This window comes from Crassostrea angulata, chromosome 5, assembly GCF_025612915.1.
Source record: "Crassostrea angulata isolate pt1a10 chromosome 5, ASM2561291v2, whole genome shotgun sequence".
NCBI lineage: Eukaryota > Metazoa > Mollusca > Bivalvia > Ostreida > Ostreidae > Magallana > Magallana angulata.
Genome location: NC_069115.1, coordinates 2,637,495 through 2,658,711, shown reverse-complemented (window position 1 = coordinate 2,658,711; position 21,217 = coordinate 2,637,495). Strand labels below are relative to the sequence as shown.

Below are 21,217 nucleotides of genomic sequence, written 5' to 3'. Positions count from 1 at the left end.
CCATCTTAACCCTCAGTTGAAACCAAAATTAATAAGAGCACCCCCGAAAAACAAATGAGATAATTAAGTGTGCCCAGACTTACCGATTTATCTAAAAATGATGATTTCTAGTCATAAAACTGAATTTTTGTAATAACTGAAATCCATCATTTTTAGAATAATGATGAACAAGTGAAAAGCTGTCAATGTGACAGCAAACCAGGTTTTTTAAATTTTATGTGAAGTGAATCCATAGTCCATGTCAACCCTGAATTGATAAACACTACCTACCATATCCAGTGAAATGGAGTACCCTATATGCAATATTTTGCCAAAATATGATCAAGTTCAAAAGCGGTATTTTTTTTCATAAATTATCTGAAATCAAAATCCTAGCAATATGCACACCTCTGATATATGTACAATTAATCTGCAAAAGAACAACTTCCTATCTTGAAAACTGTAGGAGTTATCCATACAATGAGGGTACCCTTTTGGCAGCCGCCTGCTCGTCATTTTCACAATTTCTTTAACCAGATTTTCCTTTGGAAAACATGGTTAAAAACAGTCATAACTATTTGGAGTTTGTTTTAAGATATAAAGTGATCTCTGAAAAATGAATATGACTGCATTTCATTATTTTTTATCAAATTAGTAAGTCTGTAAGTTAGACAATACACGTAATCAGTTATTTTTCAAATATGATGGATTTCAGTCGCACCCCTGACTGGTAATCAGAAAATTAAGTTGGATATGAAACAAGAATTCAAACAGTCTTTACATGTATCAGAGTTCGATTTTAACTTCTTCTTTTTTTTTTTATTAAACTCTTTCACTCAAAAAGAAACAAAATCGGACCCAATTCAAGACTGTCATCTATCCACATGGACTAATGTCCTACAAAGTCAGTGGCGTAGCTACCTTTCAATTTACTGTATTCAAAAAAAGGTAGGGGGTCTGGGGGTAAGGGGCCAGCGGGTCCAGGGCAGAGCCCTGGTGGGGGCCCAGGGGGCGAAGCCCCCGGAAGCTCCTGGATTTTATGTTATTTGAATGACAAAACAGCCTAATAAATATGACATTTTTTAAGTATTATGATTCCAATAAATATGAACAAAAGTTGCTGAATTCCGAGACAAACATTATTTACCTGGTACTCTTCGAATATTTTCTTTAAAATTTCAAGACCACCGATGCTCTTTGATTTTAGGTTTTAGCTTTTAAATTTACAGGCTTTTGAGGATGAGATATTGTCTCAAAATGGTACAATTTTACATACTGTTTGTGTAAGGGAAATATTGAATTTTAAAAGAATGTGTAATTATATTTGAAACACTGATACCCCAGCGGAAACCAACTGCATATGACTAAAGATAATAGGCGTTTTGAAACATGTCTATTATTCAAACCGTAACATATTAACCTAAATGACAAATTTTTGATCAAGTTTACCACAATGTATTGTGACTTTGTCAAAATTTAACCCGACCGCCGACTTTAAATTACATGTAAGTATAGACTGACAGAATACAATTACGGACAAACACTCAAAACTTCATGTGTTTTCAGATTTTAGTATGAATATTTAAACTTGAAAGTATGGAATGACGGTATGTTCCGGAATCGTAGTAATTGTATGGTTTACGATGAGAACTGAATACTTAATATGCAGATTATAATTCAGTGGAGTCTCAATACGATTTGTTTACGTGCAAACAATAGGAAACTCAAATCAGAAGACCTATGCTTTGCAAAATTTTGTGTATTCATTTGCGTTTTTGCGTAAAGGACGCTACGCCACTGAAAGTCTTCTAGTCCAACTCAATTTCTACTGCTGTCTAATGCAATTTCTACTGCGGTCTGATACTATTTTTACTACTCTCTCAGACTTATGGACATGAACTAATTTTGAACCCTAAGTATGTGACCAAGTTTTGTTTAAGATTTACTTAAGATCACAGAATTCAATGACAAGTGGTAAAACCAGCAGCACTGATTGACCCTCACCGACTGGTTGTCGGCCAAAGATAGGAAATGAACTGTAAACCATGTAAGCTTCCATTTCCCGCGGGTGTTACCATGGTTACTTTTTGCTGTATCATGTACAAAAGATTTGCAAAACGTGCATGAATTTGGTTTGTATGTACACCCATTATGTATTTTCTCTCTATTTCTTAAGAAAATTGAATGTGATTCATAGCTCTGTCGAAACCACATAGCTGAAATCTACACGATCCAGTTCTAACCAGTTTGTTGATTGATTGAAATTTTTAGTGACGTCTGAAAGTCAGGCTCAAATTCCCACAGAAACAGAATTGGCTACATCTTCTTTCCAACATGCTGATGTACATTTAATTTATCAACACTTTAGTTTTCTTTTACATGTAACATGTTTACTTACTCTTTATGATCAATTCAAGAATTTGTTTAAAAAAAACATGTAAATATAAACATTAAAATGCTTCTTTTATGGTTCATGCGGGTTACGAAGGTATAGCAATCATTGAAGAAAAAATTACATAACTCGCGAACGTAGGTTAATGTATTTCTTCTACAATACTTGCTACCTTCATGAATCACCAAATAAAGAATTATATTAAAATTTAAATATACAGTTATCTTTCATGAAATCACACACACATAATAAAAATTCCTATTAAAAATACATGGAATCAATACATGGAAACACTGGCACGTGCCACTAAAAACACATTTATATGGCAAGTAAATGTGAAACTTAGCTTCAAAATTTCATAGCAATTAACAATTTCAACAGGTAGGGTTAGTTAGAACTGTTTATATAAACAAGCCTAAAGGTGTAATTTCAATGCAAGTCAAAATGCACGCTTCCTCATAATATTGCCAGTTTTTCCCGCATATTAATGGAAAATTCCAAGACAACATATTACCTTAAAACCAGGAAGTCAGGAGGTGTTAACTACATGTTTCACTATCTAGTTTCATCAAGTCTAGATGGTAAGTACCGTTATCAATAAAATTAGCTATTTAAAAACAACCACCATTGATAATGTTTTCCCACTCAACCATGCATTAAAAGCAACAGAAAATGCAGAATATTTCATTATCCTGGTTCAGCATGTTAACTAAATGCTACACTGGAATTGGGAGTGGTTAGGAGTACACAAAGCTGTTTACAAGATTGTGAAATAGATCAGAATTTTAAACAGTCTCCCTTGCATACATTTTGTTGTTCAAACTCTACACAGATAACAGTTATCAGATAATCAAAATTCACTCTATATATAGATGCTCCCACTATATGCCTGTACATTGATCATTTAATACATGTAATATATAAAATATACTATCTATACAGTTGTTATTCCAACACATGGGTGACTTAATTGGCAATAGAAAAAAATTTTGGGAGGGGGGGGGTGGGGTGGTGGGGGGGGGGGTCGAAGGGTTGAGGTGGGTGGGGGGTGGGAAGGGTTGTTGATTTTATTCCCTCTCCCCATCTGTACATTGTTAATTCAAAATATAAACTTTATGTTATAAACAGTTATTATTCCACCACTTGGGTGACTTGGCATAATTTTTTTTTTGGGGGGGGGGGGGGGGAGGGTTGTTCCCAAAAAAATAAAAAATAAAAAAGGTACAAGGTAATAAGTGATTTTGTTGACACTCTCTTTTCTATCTTAACACTATCAATGACAGGAGTGTACACATCTAAAAATAGAAATGTTGACAATTTTATTGCATGCATTCAACACATGTACATGTATCAAATTGTTAGTGCATTATCCCTGTTTTGGAGTGTTTCTATTATGTTTATTATTATTTTTGTGTCCAGACCACTGGGACATTCTTATGTCCAACAATTCTGTTTCAAAACGCCACAGGTACCCCCCCCCCCCCCCCCCCCCCCCAATCTATTGAAGAATTAAAATGGGACTTTCCAATTATAGTAGATTGCATTGCAAGAGAAATGAATTTATCGGAAAATTAGTATTGAACTATAGAGCGGGGTGGCCTGAGATTTTCTGATTTGATGAAAGATGTCAAAATTTTCACATCACAAACTCTATTAAAAATTTGTCTGACTCAGTTTTTCAGATTCAGAAATGGATATGACTTCATGTATGTTAAAATTAAACCCAAACTTTTGAACTTTTCCTCAATGGGTCTTTAATTGATGTTATTCATTTACAAAATCCCCAACAAGAGACAGGAAACCCAGAGCTGACCATACCTCAACACACAAATAAAGACATGAAATAGACTGAGTACTAATAAATCACCCAGAGCTGACCTCAACACACAAATAAAGACATGAAATAGATTGAGTACCAATAAATCAAACAACACTTAGTGCATCAGTAACATTGCATCACAAAGGTTGTTTAGTTTTGATTCCACTCAAGATCTTTTTTTCAAATGGCCTCAGCGAAGCAAACTTTAAACTTATTCATCACGTAAAAGTCAGTGGTTCTATCAGGAAGTGTCCAAGTGCCAAGATCCATGAATTACCAACTATACTCTGTCCCAAGTTTTTGCTTCCACCTCTTTTCACTTGATATTTTGATAACAATAAATACCTTTGTGCTCAAACTATGTTCATCCACTAATATGAAAAATGTACAGATTATCGGTTTTGAAACGTCCCCTCTACCCCTTCAGGTTTCAATACACATCACAAAAAAAAAAGTCTACAGCGATTTTGCATTGCCTCAGCCATAATTAAGCCCAGATGATAACATTGAAAAATAGTGCGAGGTATTCCGAGTGAGTTCCGGAGTTCAGATCATGGAGAAAAGATGTATTTCGAGTCAGTTTAAAATGTTAAAAAGATGTAAACATTTCCCATTATTAATCTCTGTAAGAAATTTGTTTTCATTCCATTGAACTTTTATGACTGAAAAATGATAATTTGTCAATAAAGATATATTGGATAGCTACCCTTCCATCAATTTCAACTGCATTTCTTTCACAGGTATGTGTATTTTTATTAAAAAGTCATCAAAAAGAGATGGAAGCAATAATTTGGGACATACTTTAGTTTGTTTGGTTTGTTGTTTTTTTTCGTTTTTTTTTTTTTTGCAGTGAATTGATATATTGATCTTAAAAAAGTTAAACTTTTATACAATTTCATGCGTAATCATAGACAGAGGTTGTTAATATCCTTCCTTGTTGCCTATTTTGTGTAATTTGAATATAAATAGGAAAATCTTACGATTACTGTATCTCATTAACTTACAGCTAAGTCAAAAAAAAAGAAAGAATCCTTCCAATAACGAAAGATTTAGAAGTATTTACTGCTTAACCATTAGTATTAAAGTAAGGAGGGTGATTTTCCAATAAATTTCGGGACATGGGGTGAAATGGGGATAGGTACAAGACATTTCACACGTGTCATTTCACCTGTCATAGCATCACATGACCAACACATACCTCTACACTGCGTAAAAGACAACACAGCCAAAACCACTGCAACTATTCCAAAATGGAGTCTGGACATCTTGAATCCTACCAAATGTTCCCGCGCGTGTTCTGATTTTCTAAAACTCGGTTGCTTTCGTTTTCCAATTCTCAGATATTTTCACAACCGGATGTATCCAGAAAAAATATGTTGAAATAGAAATGTCGAACCCGATTCTTATTCATTCTAGGCACAGAGCGGTTTCATCCACAGGGGCTAATTTAAGCCGGTTTTAACATTGATTTCAATGTAACCTTTATTCATGGTTAATTGAGATTAAAGTTAAAACGGGCTTGGCCTCTGTGGTTTTATCTAGATTTATTTATTTAATTATCTATTGGGTCTATTCAATTTTAAATTATCATATTCAATTATTTATTTCTTCATTATCTATTTATCTACATGTATGTATTTATTTAACATTTGAATAAATAAATGAATTTACCTATTCAATCATTTATTTATTTGGTTTATTGATCAATACGGTATCTTTTCATTTATGAATCTTTCATATACATTTAATAATTGAAGTTCTATTTCAACCAGATATAATTGTACATATATATAAGAGATGACGGAACTAACTTGTTTTGTGCATACAATGTATATAATTGCACATCTCAGATAGCAATGACCAAATGAATTAATGTGACGCCATAATTTCTCTTTCTTTCTTTTTTTTTTTGGGGGGGGGGGCGAGAAATAATATTTGTTTGCAGGAGATGGGGAGTGGGCAAGACATATTTTAGATGATTGACATAAATTGAACAAGTTTGAGTTCCCCAGGGCGATACAGCTCTCTCTCGCTCTCTCTCTCTCTCTCTCTCTCTCTCTCTCTCTCTCTCTCTCTCTCTCTCTCTCTCTCTCTCTGAGATATAACCACCCTGACTGGAGATAATTCAATGAGTAAGTAAACAAATAAATGTATATCTATATAATCTATATAGCATGCTTAAGCTACCTGAGGACACACCGTTATAATACAAAACAGTCACCAGGGGACATAACTCTACAAATTACTGCAACCTGTCTCCCTGGTCTTGAGATGGGCTCCCTACATACATTAGTCAGCCTTGGACTCGTCGTTCTGTCCACAACTTTCGGTGCCTGTCGTAAGTTTATTTTCGTTCTTTACTGTTCAGCTGTATCGGTGTCAAATATGAATTTATTTACTTAGAACTATGGGTATCAACCAACCATGTACATGTAGGTCAATGCGTTGTATAGTGGTACGTGAGTGATACACATTACTGCATATTCATATATAAATCAAACACAGGCGCCCGTAAGTTTAAACTAGATGTTGGATGATTTCAAATACAGGCGCCCGTGAGTTCAAATAATAGATGTTTAATTATTTCAAAAATAGGCTTATATCAAAAATAGGCGCCTTACGTTAGAATCCTTTCTTTTTTCCCTGCACTATATAATTATATATAGTAACTGATATAATAACCTTATTATAATACAGGGAATAATCTTATTGTAACTGAAAATATGTTCAACGCCAGGTACCTGTGAGTTTAATGTTTTCGATTAAGTTATACTCTCGATAATTCTTTAATTGTCATTCTGTTTTTTTAATAGTAATAGGTAAAATAACTTGTGTGTGTGTAGCATAATAAAATCAAATTGAGGATCAGTTTCACTGCTTGTAAGAATATTTTGTACTATCATCATAAATGTTTTGTTCAATCAAATGCTTATAATTTCTATAATATTTGGTTTCATTAAATTCGCGAGCATCAATTTTCGCGAATTTAGAAAAGTCACAGGTTCGATGATACGTTCACGCATACAAACAGTTAATTGAATTCAACTTCGATGAACATTTGATTTTTCTGGAAGAACTCAACAACTTAATTCAAGAAAATTGTGCTTAACAAATAAAGAATGCCTACAGTCTCTCCAAAAACGGCATTAAACAAGCCCTTGACATCTTCTTTAAAATGATGTCAAATTTAATATAGGTACCGGGATTACTTTTCCCGTGATTAAATATGGAAGGTTAAAATATTGTTTTATTTTCGACATAATTCCTTTAAAGCCGTAAAATACAGGAAAAGATTCATCAATTCAATTATGACGTCATAATGGTTCTAGCACCAAAAAGACAGTCTTGAACCATTTACTAGATCTTGACAATAGTATATATATGGATTATAAATCTTAAGTACATTGATATTCAAGCATCGTATTGTTTGTGTTTTGGGGTAGAGGGGGTAGACTTACTTCAAAACTTACTCAAAAAATATTGACATGAGGATTAAAAAAACCCATAACTTTGCCAAAGCTCAAAATCATAATCTGTTGAAGGGGGTGGATCGAGTGCACAATCTAGAGATTTTCAATTGTGATTTTATGATTATAATTAATTTTCATGCATCAATTATCTATTATAATATCTATTTAGTATTAATTGTATAATTCCTTCATTAACATCCGCATCCGGATAAATAAAAATCGTGGAGGGTCAGATTCGCTTGAAAATTGAGTTTTATACATGTACATATGATATGAGAAAAGCAATTCAACGCAAACAAAAATATCAGCGCAATGAATGCATGCATTGTGAACATAATAACAGCGGAACATTTACTTAACAGAAAACACTACATCATCCGCCACCACAGATAACATCACAACTCTTGGATCCACCATAACTACCGGAAACAGCACTGGATCCGCCCCTTCGATCACTTCCGGTGCCGTGTCAACAGCTTCAGTCATAACACAGAACATCAGTACATCTGTACCCATCACTACCGTCACCACTGCGCATGTCACAACGGAAGACTTTACGCCCCACTTTTCAATTCTTCCCGCCAACAAGACTTCCACCATTAGATCCACCCATGGACCACCCAGCTCTACCACAAAGCCCGGATTTGACGGTGCTTCGTTCGGCGGGGGGATCGGCGCGGGGATGGGGATTTTTCTGCTGTTATTGTTCTTTGGAATACTTATCGTGACCATGAGGAGAAAGATGCAAGGTCCTAACTATGAAGTGTTGTAAAAAACAGTCCAGCCTTTAATAGAGATACTGTTTCTGATTCATTCCATTTCACTGTAATTTTTTAAAAGTTCATATAGAGATATATTTCTTTATGCACGCAATAATTTTACACGGATCTAGACAAAATGGTTTCACTTGGAGATTTTCCGCCGTATTCATAGAACATCCGCTAAGGAACTTTTTTAAGGAAGCAATTTTTCATATTTACAAATCAAACCCTATCAGAGCGGAGCCTTAGTGAATACTTCAATATGGTGCTTTGATCTTCTGGATGACTCATAGACAATAAACATTATGCCATTTATTTTCAAACGAGGATCCAAAAGGGGGGGGGGGTGTGCACGAGCTACACCTGTAACCGAATAATAAGACACGGATAGAATAACTATACAGTATATAGATACATGTACATAATAACACTACAATGAAGAGAGAACCAGCTGCCACTGTGATTCAATGAACTTAACTATGCCTTTTTTGCTTCATTAGAAGTTGTGATATGATGTCTACGGGGATTTTGTATTACAGTTAGCCCGGATGATAACGTTGAAAATATGCGCGTGGTATTCCGAGTGACTTCTGAATGGACAAAAGATGTAAACATTCCCCATTATAAATCTGTTTTCGTTTTTGTGAATTTTTTTCGAATAAAAAATGAAACTGTGTCAATGAAGATATCTGGGAAATTTCCCCTTTTATCGATTTCAATTATTTTTCTTTCACAGGTATTTGTATATTTATTAAAAATCGGCCAAATGTGCTGCTTAATATATTGGGACAGGCTATAGAAATTGATCTTCCGCTTGGGTTCCACAGAAGTCGTCGTTGTCTCCTCCCCTATTTCTAATCAGAGCTTTTATCTTACTATGACACATGTATTCACCCAACAGTGTTTTTGGTGTCATACAGGATTGAAAAGGTTTCCTAAATATTCAGTATTTGTTATTGTCGAATGGTTATTTGGCAATGAAAATGTACATGCATGATGAAAATAGCATCCATAAAAAATTATAAGAGAAGCCCTGCTATTTCAGATTTTAATATGGATTATAAAACTTAGTTATACATATATATGATTTAATATCTGCATACTGATTTTTTTGCAACATTTTGTTACTGTAATTAAAAAAAAACTGCAGACAATTTCTATCATATATTTACATCTACCAAGTATTATTTTCTTATAGTTAATTCATAGCTGTATAGAAACAGCCAGACTGAAATCTACACGCCCCGTTTATCGATTGGTCGAAATCTACAGCGGCTGAGACTGACAAGAAACTGACAGGACTGAAATCTATACGCCCTGTTGAAACCCTCAGCGGCCTTATAAAAATCACGGATTGCACGAAATAATCATGATGATGTCAGAATGAATGTCTCACAGGTGACGATTTGGCTGTTTCTTTTATAATCTGTCCCAAGTTATTGCTTCCATCACTTTTTGATGATTTTTAATGAAAATACACATACCTGTAAAGAAATACAGTTGAAATCGATAACATGGAATATATCCAAGATATATTTATTGAACAATTAACATTTTTCACTCATAAAAGTGCACAGGAACGAAAACAAATTTCTTACGGAGATTTATAATAGGAAATGTTTACATCTTTTGTTCATTCGGAAGTATTCGGGATACCTCGCGCAATTTTTCAATGTTATCACCCGGGCTTATTAATGGCTGATGCAATGCAAAAACCCCGTAAAATGTATATTTTTGGATGTGTATTGAAACCTGAAGCGGTAGAGGGGGCATTTCAAAACCGATAATCTGGTCATTTTTCATATTAGTGGATGAACTAAGTTTGAGCACAAAATATCAAGCAAAAAGAGGTGGAAGCAAAAACTCGATACAGAGTATAGCTGACGTACTAAATGTACATTAACAGTAATTAAGGGAATTCGTTTACTTTTTACAATCAATTTAATAATTAGTTAAAAGGAAGATCTTAATATTGGTTTAAACAATAAAATGCTTTCTTTGATGATTCATGCGGGTTATGAAGGTAGCGATCGTTGCAGAAAAAAATTACATAACACGCTTACGCTATCCGTGTCTTCATATATATTTTTTACCGTCTTGCAGTTCAAATTAACTGAAATCATCAAATTATAGATAACACGTGCAATTTCACAGGTTTATCTAATTGATAATGGATAAATGACCCACTTAAGAACATACCAGCCTGATTCATTGCCCAATGCATGCATCACGTGCTGGCCGTGTTATCTTATCACGTCATCGACACACCTCCACAACGGAGTCAAGCCTCCCTCGGTCCAAAGAGGACCGCGATTGACCTTTGAACCCACACCTATCCATATCACAACGGACTGTCTCGTGAATATTCCTGAGTCATTTACAATCGTAACCTCTCGGGTAATTCTAACAGGCGAAAAGCAGCCCCGAACGTTTTTTGTATGCATCTACGACAAACTTTTTATAGAATACAGGATATTGTAAAATCTACCTGTTGATATTTGAGCTAAACTTCAATATTATCGATGCATGATTTTTCCTCAGATAATGCACAAAGAAATTTAAAATGTCTACTCATAGTTTGAATTGATTTCTATCTATAGTTTTCATATTCATTTCATTTTGATGTTTTCCTGTCATTTTTTACGTTTCATATTATAATTGATATCATTTAATGCGATCTATGTTCTTAAACGTTAGATTGACGGATTCTTTTTAAACAAAAACAAAACGTGCATTAATTCCTTACCTTTTAATAAATTTCCTGATTGTATTTTGTTGTATTCTTCAAATTTTTATTATTTATTCTATTTTTCAAGCTTTTCTGAAACCTGCTCAAAAATGGAAGAGTAAAAAAGTGTCGCTAGTGTTTTTAAGGGAAAATACAGGGTTTGTGATGATTCCCCGCCACTCTAAAGCCGTTCAGCAAAGAAACCGATAGAAAAGAAATTTAAATTTCATAGTATATTCATAGATATGAACTATTTATTGACTGTTGCTTGTGTACAGTAACTTCTTTGGAATTTGTTCTTCTAAAGCTATAGTGTCGTCACATTGTATATTGTACTTAAAGTCAAAAGACTTTGCCACGAGCCGGGATGCAACAATTCCGCGCGTGTATGACCTATCTCAAAATAAAACTTAAAAAAAACCCCTAAAAACCTGAAGGTATTTTTCTTTAATAAAAAAATGTCTCATGATATGGTAAACAGAATAACAGAATGGTTCTAACAGCCATTTCTTACAAAACACAATCTAGCACGCTCTAACACGCTCGTTTGATCATTTGCTCGCTCACACATAGAACTCTCTACTATAAATACAAAAGATGATCTATGATTATAACATGCATTCATGGTCATATAAACACATAGCACTTGTCACAACAACACGCCACAGCAATACACTGTTCAGCAACCCTAATACAGTGATATACCGGTACAAACTGGAGTATCAAAAGGTATAAAAGTATTCATAGCATGTATTTTGACATGTCTCCTTCCGTAATAAATCACAGAAAACTAATAAAAACCCACCAGCACCTAAACGTTGGTGTTGGAATTGAGATTTTGAGACGGTCTAGTACTGGGCATACCCGGAATTTCGGCCTTTGTACTTATAGATACCGAAGCAAAGGATAGCCGCAATTACCACCCCGAGGGCGATACCCCCGCCGAAAGAGGCGCCACTGAATCCAGACGACTCGGGGGCGGCGGTCGTAGTGGTAGATTTAGTTGGTTGAGTTGGTTTATATGACGTCACTGGTACGCTAGAGTTTCCAGAGGCGGTTGTCATGGACGAAGTTGTCATATTGTTGGTAACGTTGCTAGTTGTCATGGATGCAGTTGTCATATTGCTGGTGACGTTGCTAGTTGTCATGGATGCAGTTGTCACATTTGACTGGCTGGTGGTGGTCATATTTGATTGGCTGCTTGTAGTCATATTTGATTGGCTGCTGGTTGTCATGGACGCTGTAGTCATGTTAGCAGCGTTATTAGTTGTGACGGCATTTGTTGTCATGGTTATTTTCGAGCTTGTTGCTGTACTGATATCAACTGTTGTGCCATTATTAGCATCTGCATTTACAAGAGGACCTGAAATCACAATGTTGTCAAATAAAAACAGTAGAATAGTACTCTCGTGTTGTAAGAGGATGAAAAAAAGTCCACATATGCAGACATTATAGCATTGAATCATGATTTTTTGAAGTATACACTCTCATAACTGCAGCGGTGTGTGCATACAAATTGAGTAACGCGCGTTATGATTTAATGCTTATATTTACATTTTTTTTAACTTCTTGCCTTGTCTTCAAATGTGATTCATACCTTAAAATTCCTATCTTATCCTAAGGGTAAGTTAATATTAATGGAAGAGCCTCAGTAACAGCCACAAGCGTGAACTTTGATTTTCGCTTGTGACGTTGCAGTTTACAGCGTTCAACGTTTGTGACGTCATAATAAAACTCGTCAATTTGACCTTTGACTACTTGTTGCATTTAGAGGCATTTAAACATCACGGAATTTAATGGAAAAACACAGTAGAATGTAAATATTATAAAATACAGCCGCGAAATTTCTTGATTTTAGCACTATTAAAAATTACGTCTTAAAATCATTAATCCACAGTAGGTATTTGTGCAAAGGCCACACAGTTTGTTCGAGCATTTACTGTTCACAGTTCACGTTTTATAAACCGTTTCTTTTAAAAGCGCATTGAAGCCGAAAAAATGGCTACCCAAACTTTATCATGAAATTATGCTATTAGGTGTAGAAAATAAGGCAATTTGACCTTTGAAATTACATTACATATTGTGGCGTAAACAACTTTAACATTAAAATATAAAAATAAATTTTTTTAGGCAACTAAATAGCGTGTTACAACCAAAATTTAATTATATCAAAATATTCTGGTTAACTAAAACCAAAATTCTATAACAGAGTTATCTCATGGCACTGTGAGAAATCATTAAAAAAAATTTCAGCACTTACCAGCGAAAACAACGCCCCCTCGAAAACTGGCGAGGCAGAGAACAAAAATACTGAGGCAAGGTAGAACTGAGAAAGACATGGCGTCCGGAGGTAAAACGGAACAGAGAGAACGGAACAAAAAGAATGGAGAAGTCAGATCGTCTGTCGGAATCCGAGGAACGATCGAGGATTTATAGCTGGGACCAATGGAGGTGCGTCACGGTTCAATGGCTGATCAGACTGTGAGCAGGTGACCGACCAGGTGTACAGGTGTATACAGGTGTATACAGGTAGGTCAATCAGATCACCTCAGATAACGGGGGATAAGTAGGATAAAGAGACAGTGATGAGTCGGAGAGACTAACTATAGACAAGGTCACGTGCCAAAGGCTGAACTGTTGGGTGGGGGGGGGGGGGTACAAGGACGTCTGGGTAAAAAAGTACAGAGTATGCCACGTGGGGTCTTACAACTGCTACCACAGAGTGGACCATCACTACTATAACAGTACTATTACCGCTCCAGCTATGTACCTCTTCTTCTACTACAATGTACCATAAAATATAGTTCTATAATTTGTGAAAAGAGGATCTGTATGTCTGTGTGAACTGTATATAATGCGGATTTTATTATCTCTTGAACGTGTATGAAGATTTTAATTACGAAATAGTTGGTACAAGTTTCTGTGTAAAATGTCTAGCGTAAGAAAAAAAAAAGATAAAAAGTCGTTCATTTTGTTGATCGTTGGGAAACTACTTTATCATTAAAGGGCATCTTGTGAGTTTGATAGTCGAGAGTCATATTCTAAGTCCCCTAATGAAGAGTCATATTGAAAGGCCTATAATCCACGACAGGTCAAAGACTTCATTAGGTTAATACAATGAATCACACATCGAAGTTCTTACTGTGTGATATGATATTTCAAAACCAATGACCGCTCGTATATTTATTCTATAAGCACACCACCGGTTTAAGTCTAAAGAGTGGAGGCAATGACACTTTTCTTATAAGTATCGACCATCGCTACTCTCAGTTCTTTGATTTTTTCCAATAGTGTACTCAACCAACACAAGAGGATGACGGCGTAAAAGAAGCAGTACTTACATGTACGCTTGGCACGCTCCCTGTGAGATTAGGGGACACAGATGAAAGATCAAATACCGGCCAGATATCTGAACCTAAATTTGAACGAGAGTTAACTCCTTTCTGGATTAAATTTGCGTGGATTTCTTCAGTTTTCTTTTCAACATGAAACATTTTGATAATTAAAAACATGAATTAAAACGATATGCACATGTAGTTATTTTACAAAAAGAAGTCTGCTCTTTTCTCTAAGAACCACATTTTATTAGGTAGTATTCCGAACAGAATATGTCGATGACTCCAAGTGATAAAAAATACTTTAATACTTCTTAAACTATTCCAGAATGAAATATACAGGTATGTTCATTAAATGTTCCATAGTTAATATTAGATTCTCCTCATTATTATACATTTTACATCTTTAATTTTGGTGTTGTGATAAATCTAGATCATTGCAAACTGACTTCTGCAGTTTCTCCTTTAACAACCGTTCACTCGTTGATTTGTACAATTCAGAACCACATACATGCGTACTATGAAATAGGGGATTACGCCATTTCATTCACGACAATTTCCCAATGTCGCGGCTCACACAGACGAGGTATGTAACTGATATCAACTCTGTCCCCATTATCGATAAAATCCGGGTATCTCTCCAGCGAGGTGATAACATGTCTACGCCGTGCCAGGCACAACACTCTAATGTAACCTTTGCCTCAGATTTGTTGTATAGTTATTGCTAATACGTACAGAGTATGTGAATGACTGCTTCTCGTTAGTCTTTAACTTTATTATAATTATGGAGAAAATATCACTATTAGTTGGATTTATTCTTATTTTTTATGATGTATACGGATCACCAAATAGAGGTATGTTACATGTAAAAATACGTAAACTCTATGCCAAAAACACACACATGTACGTGACTACGAATAACTCTTTTTAATGTTTATATCCACCAAATTCTATCCGTTTTTGCAGTGTGTTTATTTATTTATTCATTTATTTATTTATTTCTCACAGAAAATAGAATAAGTAGATTTAGATTGAGTGCAGCACCAGTGTCCCCCGCTCAAAGTTCTGCTGATTCTACCGTGTCAGGGAGTGTTACCATGACAACACCGGGACTCACAACTGTATCTGCTAACACGAGCATGTCAAACCCCGTAACCATGACAACATCGGGGCATCACAACAGTACAACAGAACCAATCACTTCGAATGTGACATCCGTTTTTCCCAACATGACAACGCAACAAACCAATTCATCTAGCGAATCTCCATCACCAGCTACTACTTCATCGTCACACAATATGTCAGAATCAACAAAGACGTCATCAATACCTCACACAATTCCCCACACGACATCACGTGTTCCCAAGCCCGCGAAGAAGAGCAAATTTGAGGCGTGGAGTTTTTTGGGGGGAGCGGCTGTTGGACTTTGTGTGACGCTGGCGTGTGTAGGACTCGTGTACTGTATCATCGACAGAAAAAAATACCCACATGACAGCGTGCAGTATAGGGCCATGTAGTTATTTCGGTTACGTCATAAATATACGCGTCATCAAAGTATGTAAAATGTAATTATTTTGTTTTACTTATTTATGACTATTTTTTAAAATGTTTTCTGATGAATTTACTAGTACTCTATGTAGTATGTCTCCGTGCAATATCTCATGTCAAACACATAGAAAATACTGTATTTCTCATTTTTGCATAATTTATAAGTTAGAACTCAACATTATGCTGAAGACTTGTCCATTGTGTATATGTCAATGTTGTCATTACTTGCAAGAATTCTTTTAAAAACAGTTTGTTCAAAGTTCTCTGGGATTTGAACTTGTTTAATTACGTGATCAAATCATGTGAAGCCATAGGGCTTCTAGGAAGAATAAATCATGTACCAAAAAGATCATATCTCAGTGAACTTTATTTCATTGTTGTTTACTACTTATATTTGCGTTTGAGCAAAACAAACCTTTTTACAATACTAGTATTTACCGGCATTCAATATATTTTTTGCATGTAAAGTGTGAGGACATCAATGAATAAATATACAGCAATTTAAAAAGTTCACTGGGATATGAACTTGGTTGGTCACGTGATCAAATCACGTGAAGCCCGAAGAGCTTCTCAGAAGTTTTGATCACGTTCCAACCAAGTTCATATTGTAACATTGCTGTTTATTACTTAAATTCACGTTTGAGAAGGCAAACCGTTCAGAATCATTAAGACAGCGGTGTTTTCACGTTTACAATATTGCAACCGTAAAGCGATAAGTGCGTGCTCTTATCATTGTGACGTCACAAAAACGTTCATACAGAATTGAACGTTTTCGCTATTCTATAGGTCATATATTAGGAAGCATATTTGCAAATGTAACGTTATATATCTGCAGTAATAACACCGTAACACACAAAGGGTACTGAAAGGATACTATAGCATTGAATGATTTATTTTTGACGTCGTCGTGTCAATAACTGCCGTCATGTGAGCAGACAAATTGAATAACGCGTTAGCGCGTTATGATAATTTGTATGCTCACCTGACGGCAGTTATTGACACGGCGACGTTAAAAATAAATCATTTAATGCTTATATTTACATTTCCTTACTGAAGAAATCAATCGGTTTTTTTTAAATCAATCGATATAATGTGCAGATCACGGAGGGAGTGAATAAGTAACAGCAAGAACAGCTGTTTTGTGAGATGAGATCGACGAGCATAAAAATATAACCCATGATAAATAACTTTTGAAATGTTGCTTTTAACAATAGAGTCAACTTTTTTGTTGAATAATTATAAAACATGGTGTTTTGCCAATATTCGTGAAATGCCATTTAACCGATAATATAGAAATCACTGTTTGAGAACTACTTATGTAAATTACTCGTTAATTCATACGCAGTGAATAGGTGTTGCATTTAGAGGCATTTAAACATCACGGAATTTAATGGAAAAACACAGTAGAATGTAAATATATGTAAATGATAAATTTAATTATAATGTCACAAAAGTTAAACACGGCATGTTAAACTGCAACGTCACAAGCGAAAATCAAAGTTCACGCTAGTGGCTGTTACAGTGGCTCTTCCATTCATTTCATCTTAGGAAAATACAGTAATTTTGAGGTATGGGTCACATTTGCAGACAGGCAAACAGTTTTTAACAAATATAAATATAAGCATTGAATGCTAATGCTGTATTTAATTCGTCTGCAATGCCTTGTGTGTTATAGCACCGATGATATTCAAAAATAAGCATCCAATGCTTAATTACTGCAGTAGCTGTCCACATATTTTACATGCAACAATATAAGGAATTTAAATAATTATACAGAATTAAACGTTTTTGCTATTCAGTAGGTTCACATGTAGAAACATATTTGCAAATGTAGATCATCGATTTATTGTTTCAATGATTTATTGATTAATTGATGGAATGTTGAATCTTACAAAGTATTTAATTGCTATAATACATTGTAATTACGTTTGTATTTATTTACTGCATGATCAAAAGTTATGGCTCAATGTGAGGTGCTTGGAAGTGGAAAAATAAATTATAAGTAACACTTTAATGAATCAATGTAATATTATATTCCTATATATGTAATAGTGTATTCCTATGTTTTACTATATCATGTTATGCTCAATCTGTGGGTGTATACTTTTTATCCAACGTACTGTTTGCTTTCGACATGTATATGAGAGTAAGTTAAGTCATTTAAAATCATATTTCCCCAGAGTTCCCGTGATGGGAACGGTAAAGCTTGTTTTATAGCTACACGTGAAACAATCTTTTCATATGCAATTATTTTCGGTACTTAGGAAAATTATATTAAAAAGAAAAAAAACATTATCTCGGGCTCTAGGATATATCTCAGTGTTAACCAATTCGAGCACCAGAATATATTTTAATGTCATTAATTTTTATTAAAAGTATCTAATCATATTATGTTTAATCATATTCTAATGCCATCATTTGAAAACTTTTTGGGAAAATTCAACAGTATAAAATCCAACATGACAACCGTGCCTTAAAAAATGAGAACTGTTCCATCCATCACGACAACCGTTCCTTCGAACATGACAACCAATCCATCCAACATGACAACCATTCCGTCCAACATGACAACCTTTCCATCGACTATGACAACTGTTCCATCCAACATGAAAACTGTTCCATCCAACAAGACAACCGTTCCTTCACACATGAGAATCGTAACATCCAACATAACAACCTTTCCTTCAAACATGACAACTGTTCCGTCCAACATGATAACCGTGCCTTCCAACATGATAACCGTTCTTTCGACCATGACAACTGTTCTGTCGAACATGACAACCGTGCCTTCCAACATGATAACCGTTCCATCGAACATGACAACTGTTTCGTGGAACATGACAACCGTACCATCGAACATGACAACTGTTCCATCGAATATGACAACTGTTCTGTAGACCATGACAACTGTTCCATCGAACATGAAAACCATGCTTTCAAACATGACAACCGTTCCATCCAACATGACAACCGTTCCTTCCAACATAACAACTGTTCCATCGAACATGACAACTGTTCCATCCAAAATGACAACCGTTCCATCGAATATGACAACCGTTCCATCGGATATGACCACACGAATTAACCCCACAGTTACTCCCTCGCCGTCGAAATCAAAGTTCAGCACCGGCACATTCTTCGGAGGCATAGGCGTGGGGATTGTAATTGTTTTCATTGTAATGGCGGGAATCTACGGTGTAATAAAAGGGAGGCGGGCGCTTGAAGAAAAAGTGCAAAGTGAAACTATAGAATGAGAAATATGAGAGAGAGAGAGAGAGAGAGAGAGAGAGAGAGAGAGAGAGAGAGAGAGAGAGAGAGAGAGAGAGAGAGATGAAATTTTGTTTTATCTTTCTCTGGGTGGGGATGGCGTTTGTTGGTTATTTTTTTTTTTTAGAGTTAGTGTGTTTGCTTGTTATGTACATATATAGGTAAATTCTATTTTGAAACCGATGTGTGTTCCTTGACTGGAAATGCCCTGCATTATATTGTTTACAGTAGTGCTTCACATAAATGACAATCTGTCTGCAATGTCTCCTTTTCTATATCTTCTGAACATCATGCAATTTTTTAAACAAAGTAAATTTTATATTTATTTACTTTTTTTGAAAATAGTTTACTTCTTTCAAACTGCAGTTTCCAGTCTGTTGTGACTCATACTCCGCAAACACATAAAAACATTATGTATAAAAGGAATATAAGTCATATAAATTGTATCTATGGAGTATAGACAGACTAGAATACGCGAGCGATGATTGATGAAATAGACTGACTAATCACATGATGAGAGTGTCTACAGTGTTATTATACTAGTCATGTGAGAATGGGATAGACAATTTGATTACATTACAATATAAAGCCCATAAGGGATACTATACAGGACAACATTTGGAGCTATTCTGACTTGTCGTAATATTCTGGTTGGGACGTTAAACAGTCAACAAATCAGGCTGGTTCAAACGTTTTATATTAGTCAACCTGGACTGCAGGGAAACAGCAAATGCATACAGCTTTATAGAGAATGTAAAAAAGTTGAAAACAGTTTGGTTTCCCTTAAAAATGAAGAACAAATTTATTTTGTTAAGGTTCAGAAATTGTTCCATGTCACATTCATTTATTGCTAATTGCAAAAAATCAAACCCAGTCAATATTGAGATTGAATTGATGAATATAATCGTCAAAATACAAAACTGAATGATATAAAGATTCTATACATGTACAGTATTACATCGTACGGAATCTTTCGTTTGATGTTCTGTAATATAAAATCTTGATCACATTAACTTATATTCCATGTCTGCATATCCAGCTCTAAAATCCAAGTTCAGATTAGCCCTTCCCTCCCCTATTAACAATAACCTGTTAACCAATTAACTGTAGCACCCCAGAGTCTGTGACCTTGATGTCGGTGACCTTGATGACATTGGTTTGCCGCTCGTTCCTCCATCTTCTTCACTGTTTATTTCCAAAATGCTTCGTTTGATTTGTTCAACGTTATCATTCGCCTTAATTGTAATCCAAAATACCCGCAGACATCACAAATTTAGCCGTGTATTGAAACTGACCTGATAAGCAAGAGAGGGTTTTGCAAGGTAGAATTCTTGGAAATTTTTTATACTTTTGTATGAACGTCGTTTGAAACATGAGGTATTTATAAATATTGAGTAATTAAGCAAACTGTGAATCGAGGATATCTTGCAACAGAGTACTGTAAACGTACTACATTTGGCTGTGTATTCTATTTAGTGCTTTTGGCGGAAAGCGGCTTCCGCTTAATTAGGAACATCGCTAAATGCCATGCATATATGTTTAGAATAGTAATATACAGGAATAAGCTTATTCAAATCCGCGCCAAATTTTTCAAAAACTAACTTCCGCCAAATATCCTACACGCCAAACATAAAACGTTTACAGTTTATCACATTATTATCATACAAACTTCTTGATTTCATACGTCGTGCATTTCTTAGAGACTCCATTTGTGTTACTTTATTCTGGGCTATGTCCACTGGCGGATTTAAGGGGGGGGGGGCGTGGAGGGCGCACGCCCCCCCCCCCCTAAAATTTTCAAAGTATGCATTACTGTAGATGATTTGATAAATTTTACATAGAAAAGTTAGCATTTTGTGTTTCACTTTATTTATAATTATGCCTGACTTAATGTTAACCTCATTGATACACCAGCTGT

General features: G+C 35.2%; 5 protein-coding genes across 7 annotated transcripts in view; 3 read left to right on the top strand and 2 right to left on the bottom strand.

The window, feature by feature from the left end:
- LOC128182898 (sialomucin core protein 24-like) overlaps window positions 1–5,581 on the bottom strand; it is a 32,224-nt gene extending 26,643 nt beyond the window's left edge. For 2 of the 3 annotated variants that reach the window (XM_052851670.1, XM_052851672.1), the window contains exon 1: window positions 5,389–5,581. In XM_052851670.1, the coding sequence (XP_052707630.1) occupies window positions 5,389–5,455 (67 nt within the window). In that variant the 5' untranslated portion in view covers window positions 5,456–5,581. The remainder of the gene's footprint in view (window positions 1–5,388) is intronic. The other variant, XM_052851671.1, reaches the window with a different exon arrangement.
- Window positions 5,582–6,374: 793 nt separating this feature from the next.
- Window positions 6,375–8,731, top strand: LOC128182908 (uncharacterized). The gene is made up of 2 exons (XM_052851686.1): window positions 6,375–6,528; window positions 8,023–8,731. Exons 1-2 carry the CDS (start codon window positions 6,462–6,464, stop codon window positions 8,430–8,432), a joined length of 477 nt encoding a protein of 158 aa, XP_052707646.1. The 5' UTR covers window positions 6,375–6,461; the 3' UTR covers window positions 8,433–8,731.
- A 2,849-nt stretch (window positions 8,732–11,580) lies between these two features.
- On the bottom strand, window positions 11,581–13,641 carry LOC128182902 (probable serine/threonine-protein kinase mkcB). The gene is made up of 2 exons (XM_052851678.1): window positions 13,410–13,641; window positions 11,581–12,512 (listed from the first exon to the last, which is right to left on the bottom strand). The coding sequence occupies exons 1-2, from the start codon at window positions 13,486–13,488 to the stop codon at window positions 11,998–12,000; spliced, it is 594 nt and encodes a 197-aa protein (XP_052707638.1). The 5' UTR covers window positions 13,489–13,641; the 3' UTR covers window positions 11,581–11,997.
- A 1,512-nt stretch (window positions 13,642–15,153) lies between these two features.
- Window positions 15,154–16,379, top strand: LOC128182903 (uncharacterized). Its single transcript, XM_052851679.1, has 2 exons — window positions 15,154–15,338; window positions 15,493–16,379. Exons 1-2 carry the CDS (start codon window positions 15,269–15,271, stop codon window positions 15,999–16,001), a joined length of 579 nt encoding a protein of 192 aa, XP_052707639.1. The 5' UTR covers window positions 15,154–15,268; the 3' UTR covers window positions 16,002–16,379.
- A 490-nt stretch (window positions 16,380–16,869) lies between these two features.
- Window positions 16,870–19,509, top strand: LOC128182899 (zonadhesin-like). The gene is given in 1 exon segment (XM_052851673.1): window positions 16,870–19,509. A coding segment is annotated over 1 exon segment (774 nt). The 5' UTR covers window positions 16,870–18,512; the 3' UTR covers window positions 19,287–19,509.
- Window positions 19,510–21,217: the final 1,708 nt, after the last annotated feature.

What these genes read in the sequence shown, in the direction of transcription:
- LOC128182902 (XM_052851678.1), bottom strand. Translation starts at nt 13,488, where the DNA reads ATGTCTTTCTCAGTTCTACCTTGCCTCAGTATTTTTGTTCTCTGCCTC. An exon ending in AGGGGGCGTTGTTTTCGCTG is followed by an intron (nt 12,513 to 13,409) that starts GTAAGTGCTGAA and finishes TTGTGATTTCAG; the next exon opens with GTCCTCTTGTAAATGCAGAT.
- LOC128182903 (XM_052851679.1), top strand. Translation starts at nt 15,269, where the DNA reads ATGGAGAAAATATCACTATTAGTTGGATTTATTCTTATTTTTTATGAT. An exon ending in ATACGGATCACCAAATAGAG is followed by an intron (nt 15,339 to 15,492) that starts GTATGTTACATG and finishes TATTTCTCACAG; the next exon opens with AAAATAGAATAAGTAGATTT.
- LOC128182908 (XM_052851686.1), top strand. Translation starts at nt 6,462, where the DNA reads ATGGGCTCCCTACATACATTAGTCAGCCTTGGACTCGTCGTTCTGTCC. An exon ending in CACAACTTTCGGTGCCTGTC is followed by an intron (nt 6,529 to 8,022) that starts GTAAGTTTATTT and finishes TTTACTTAACAG; the next exon opens with AAAACACTACATCATCCGCC.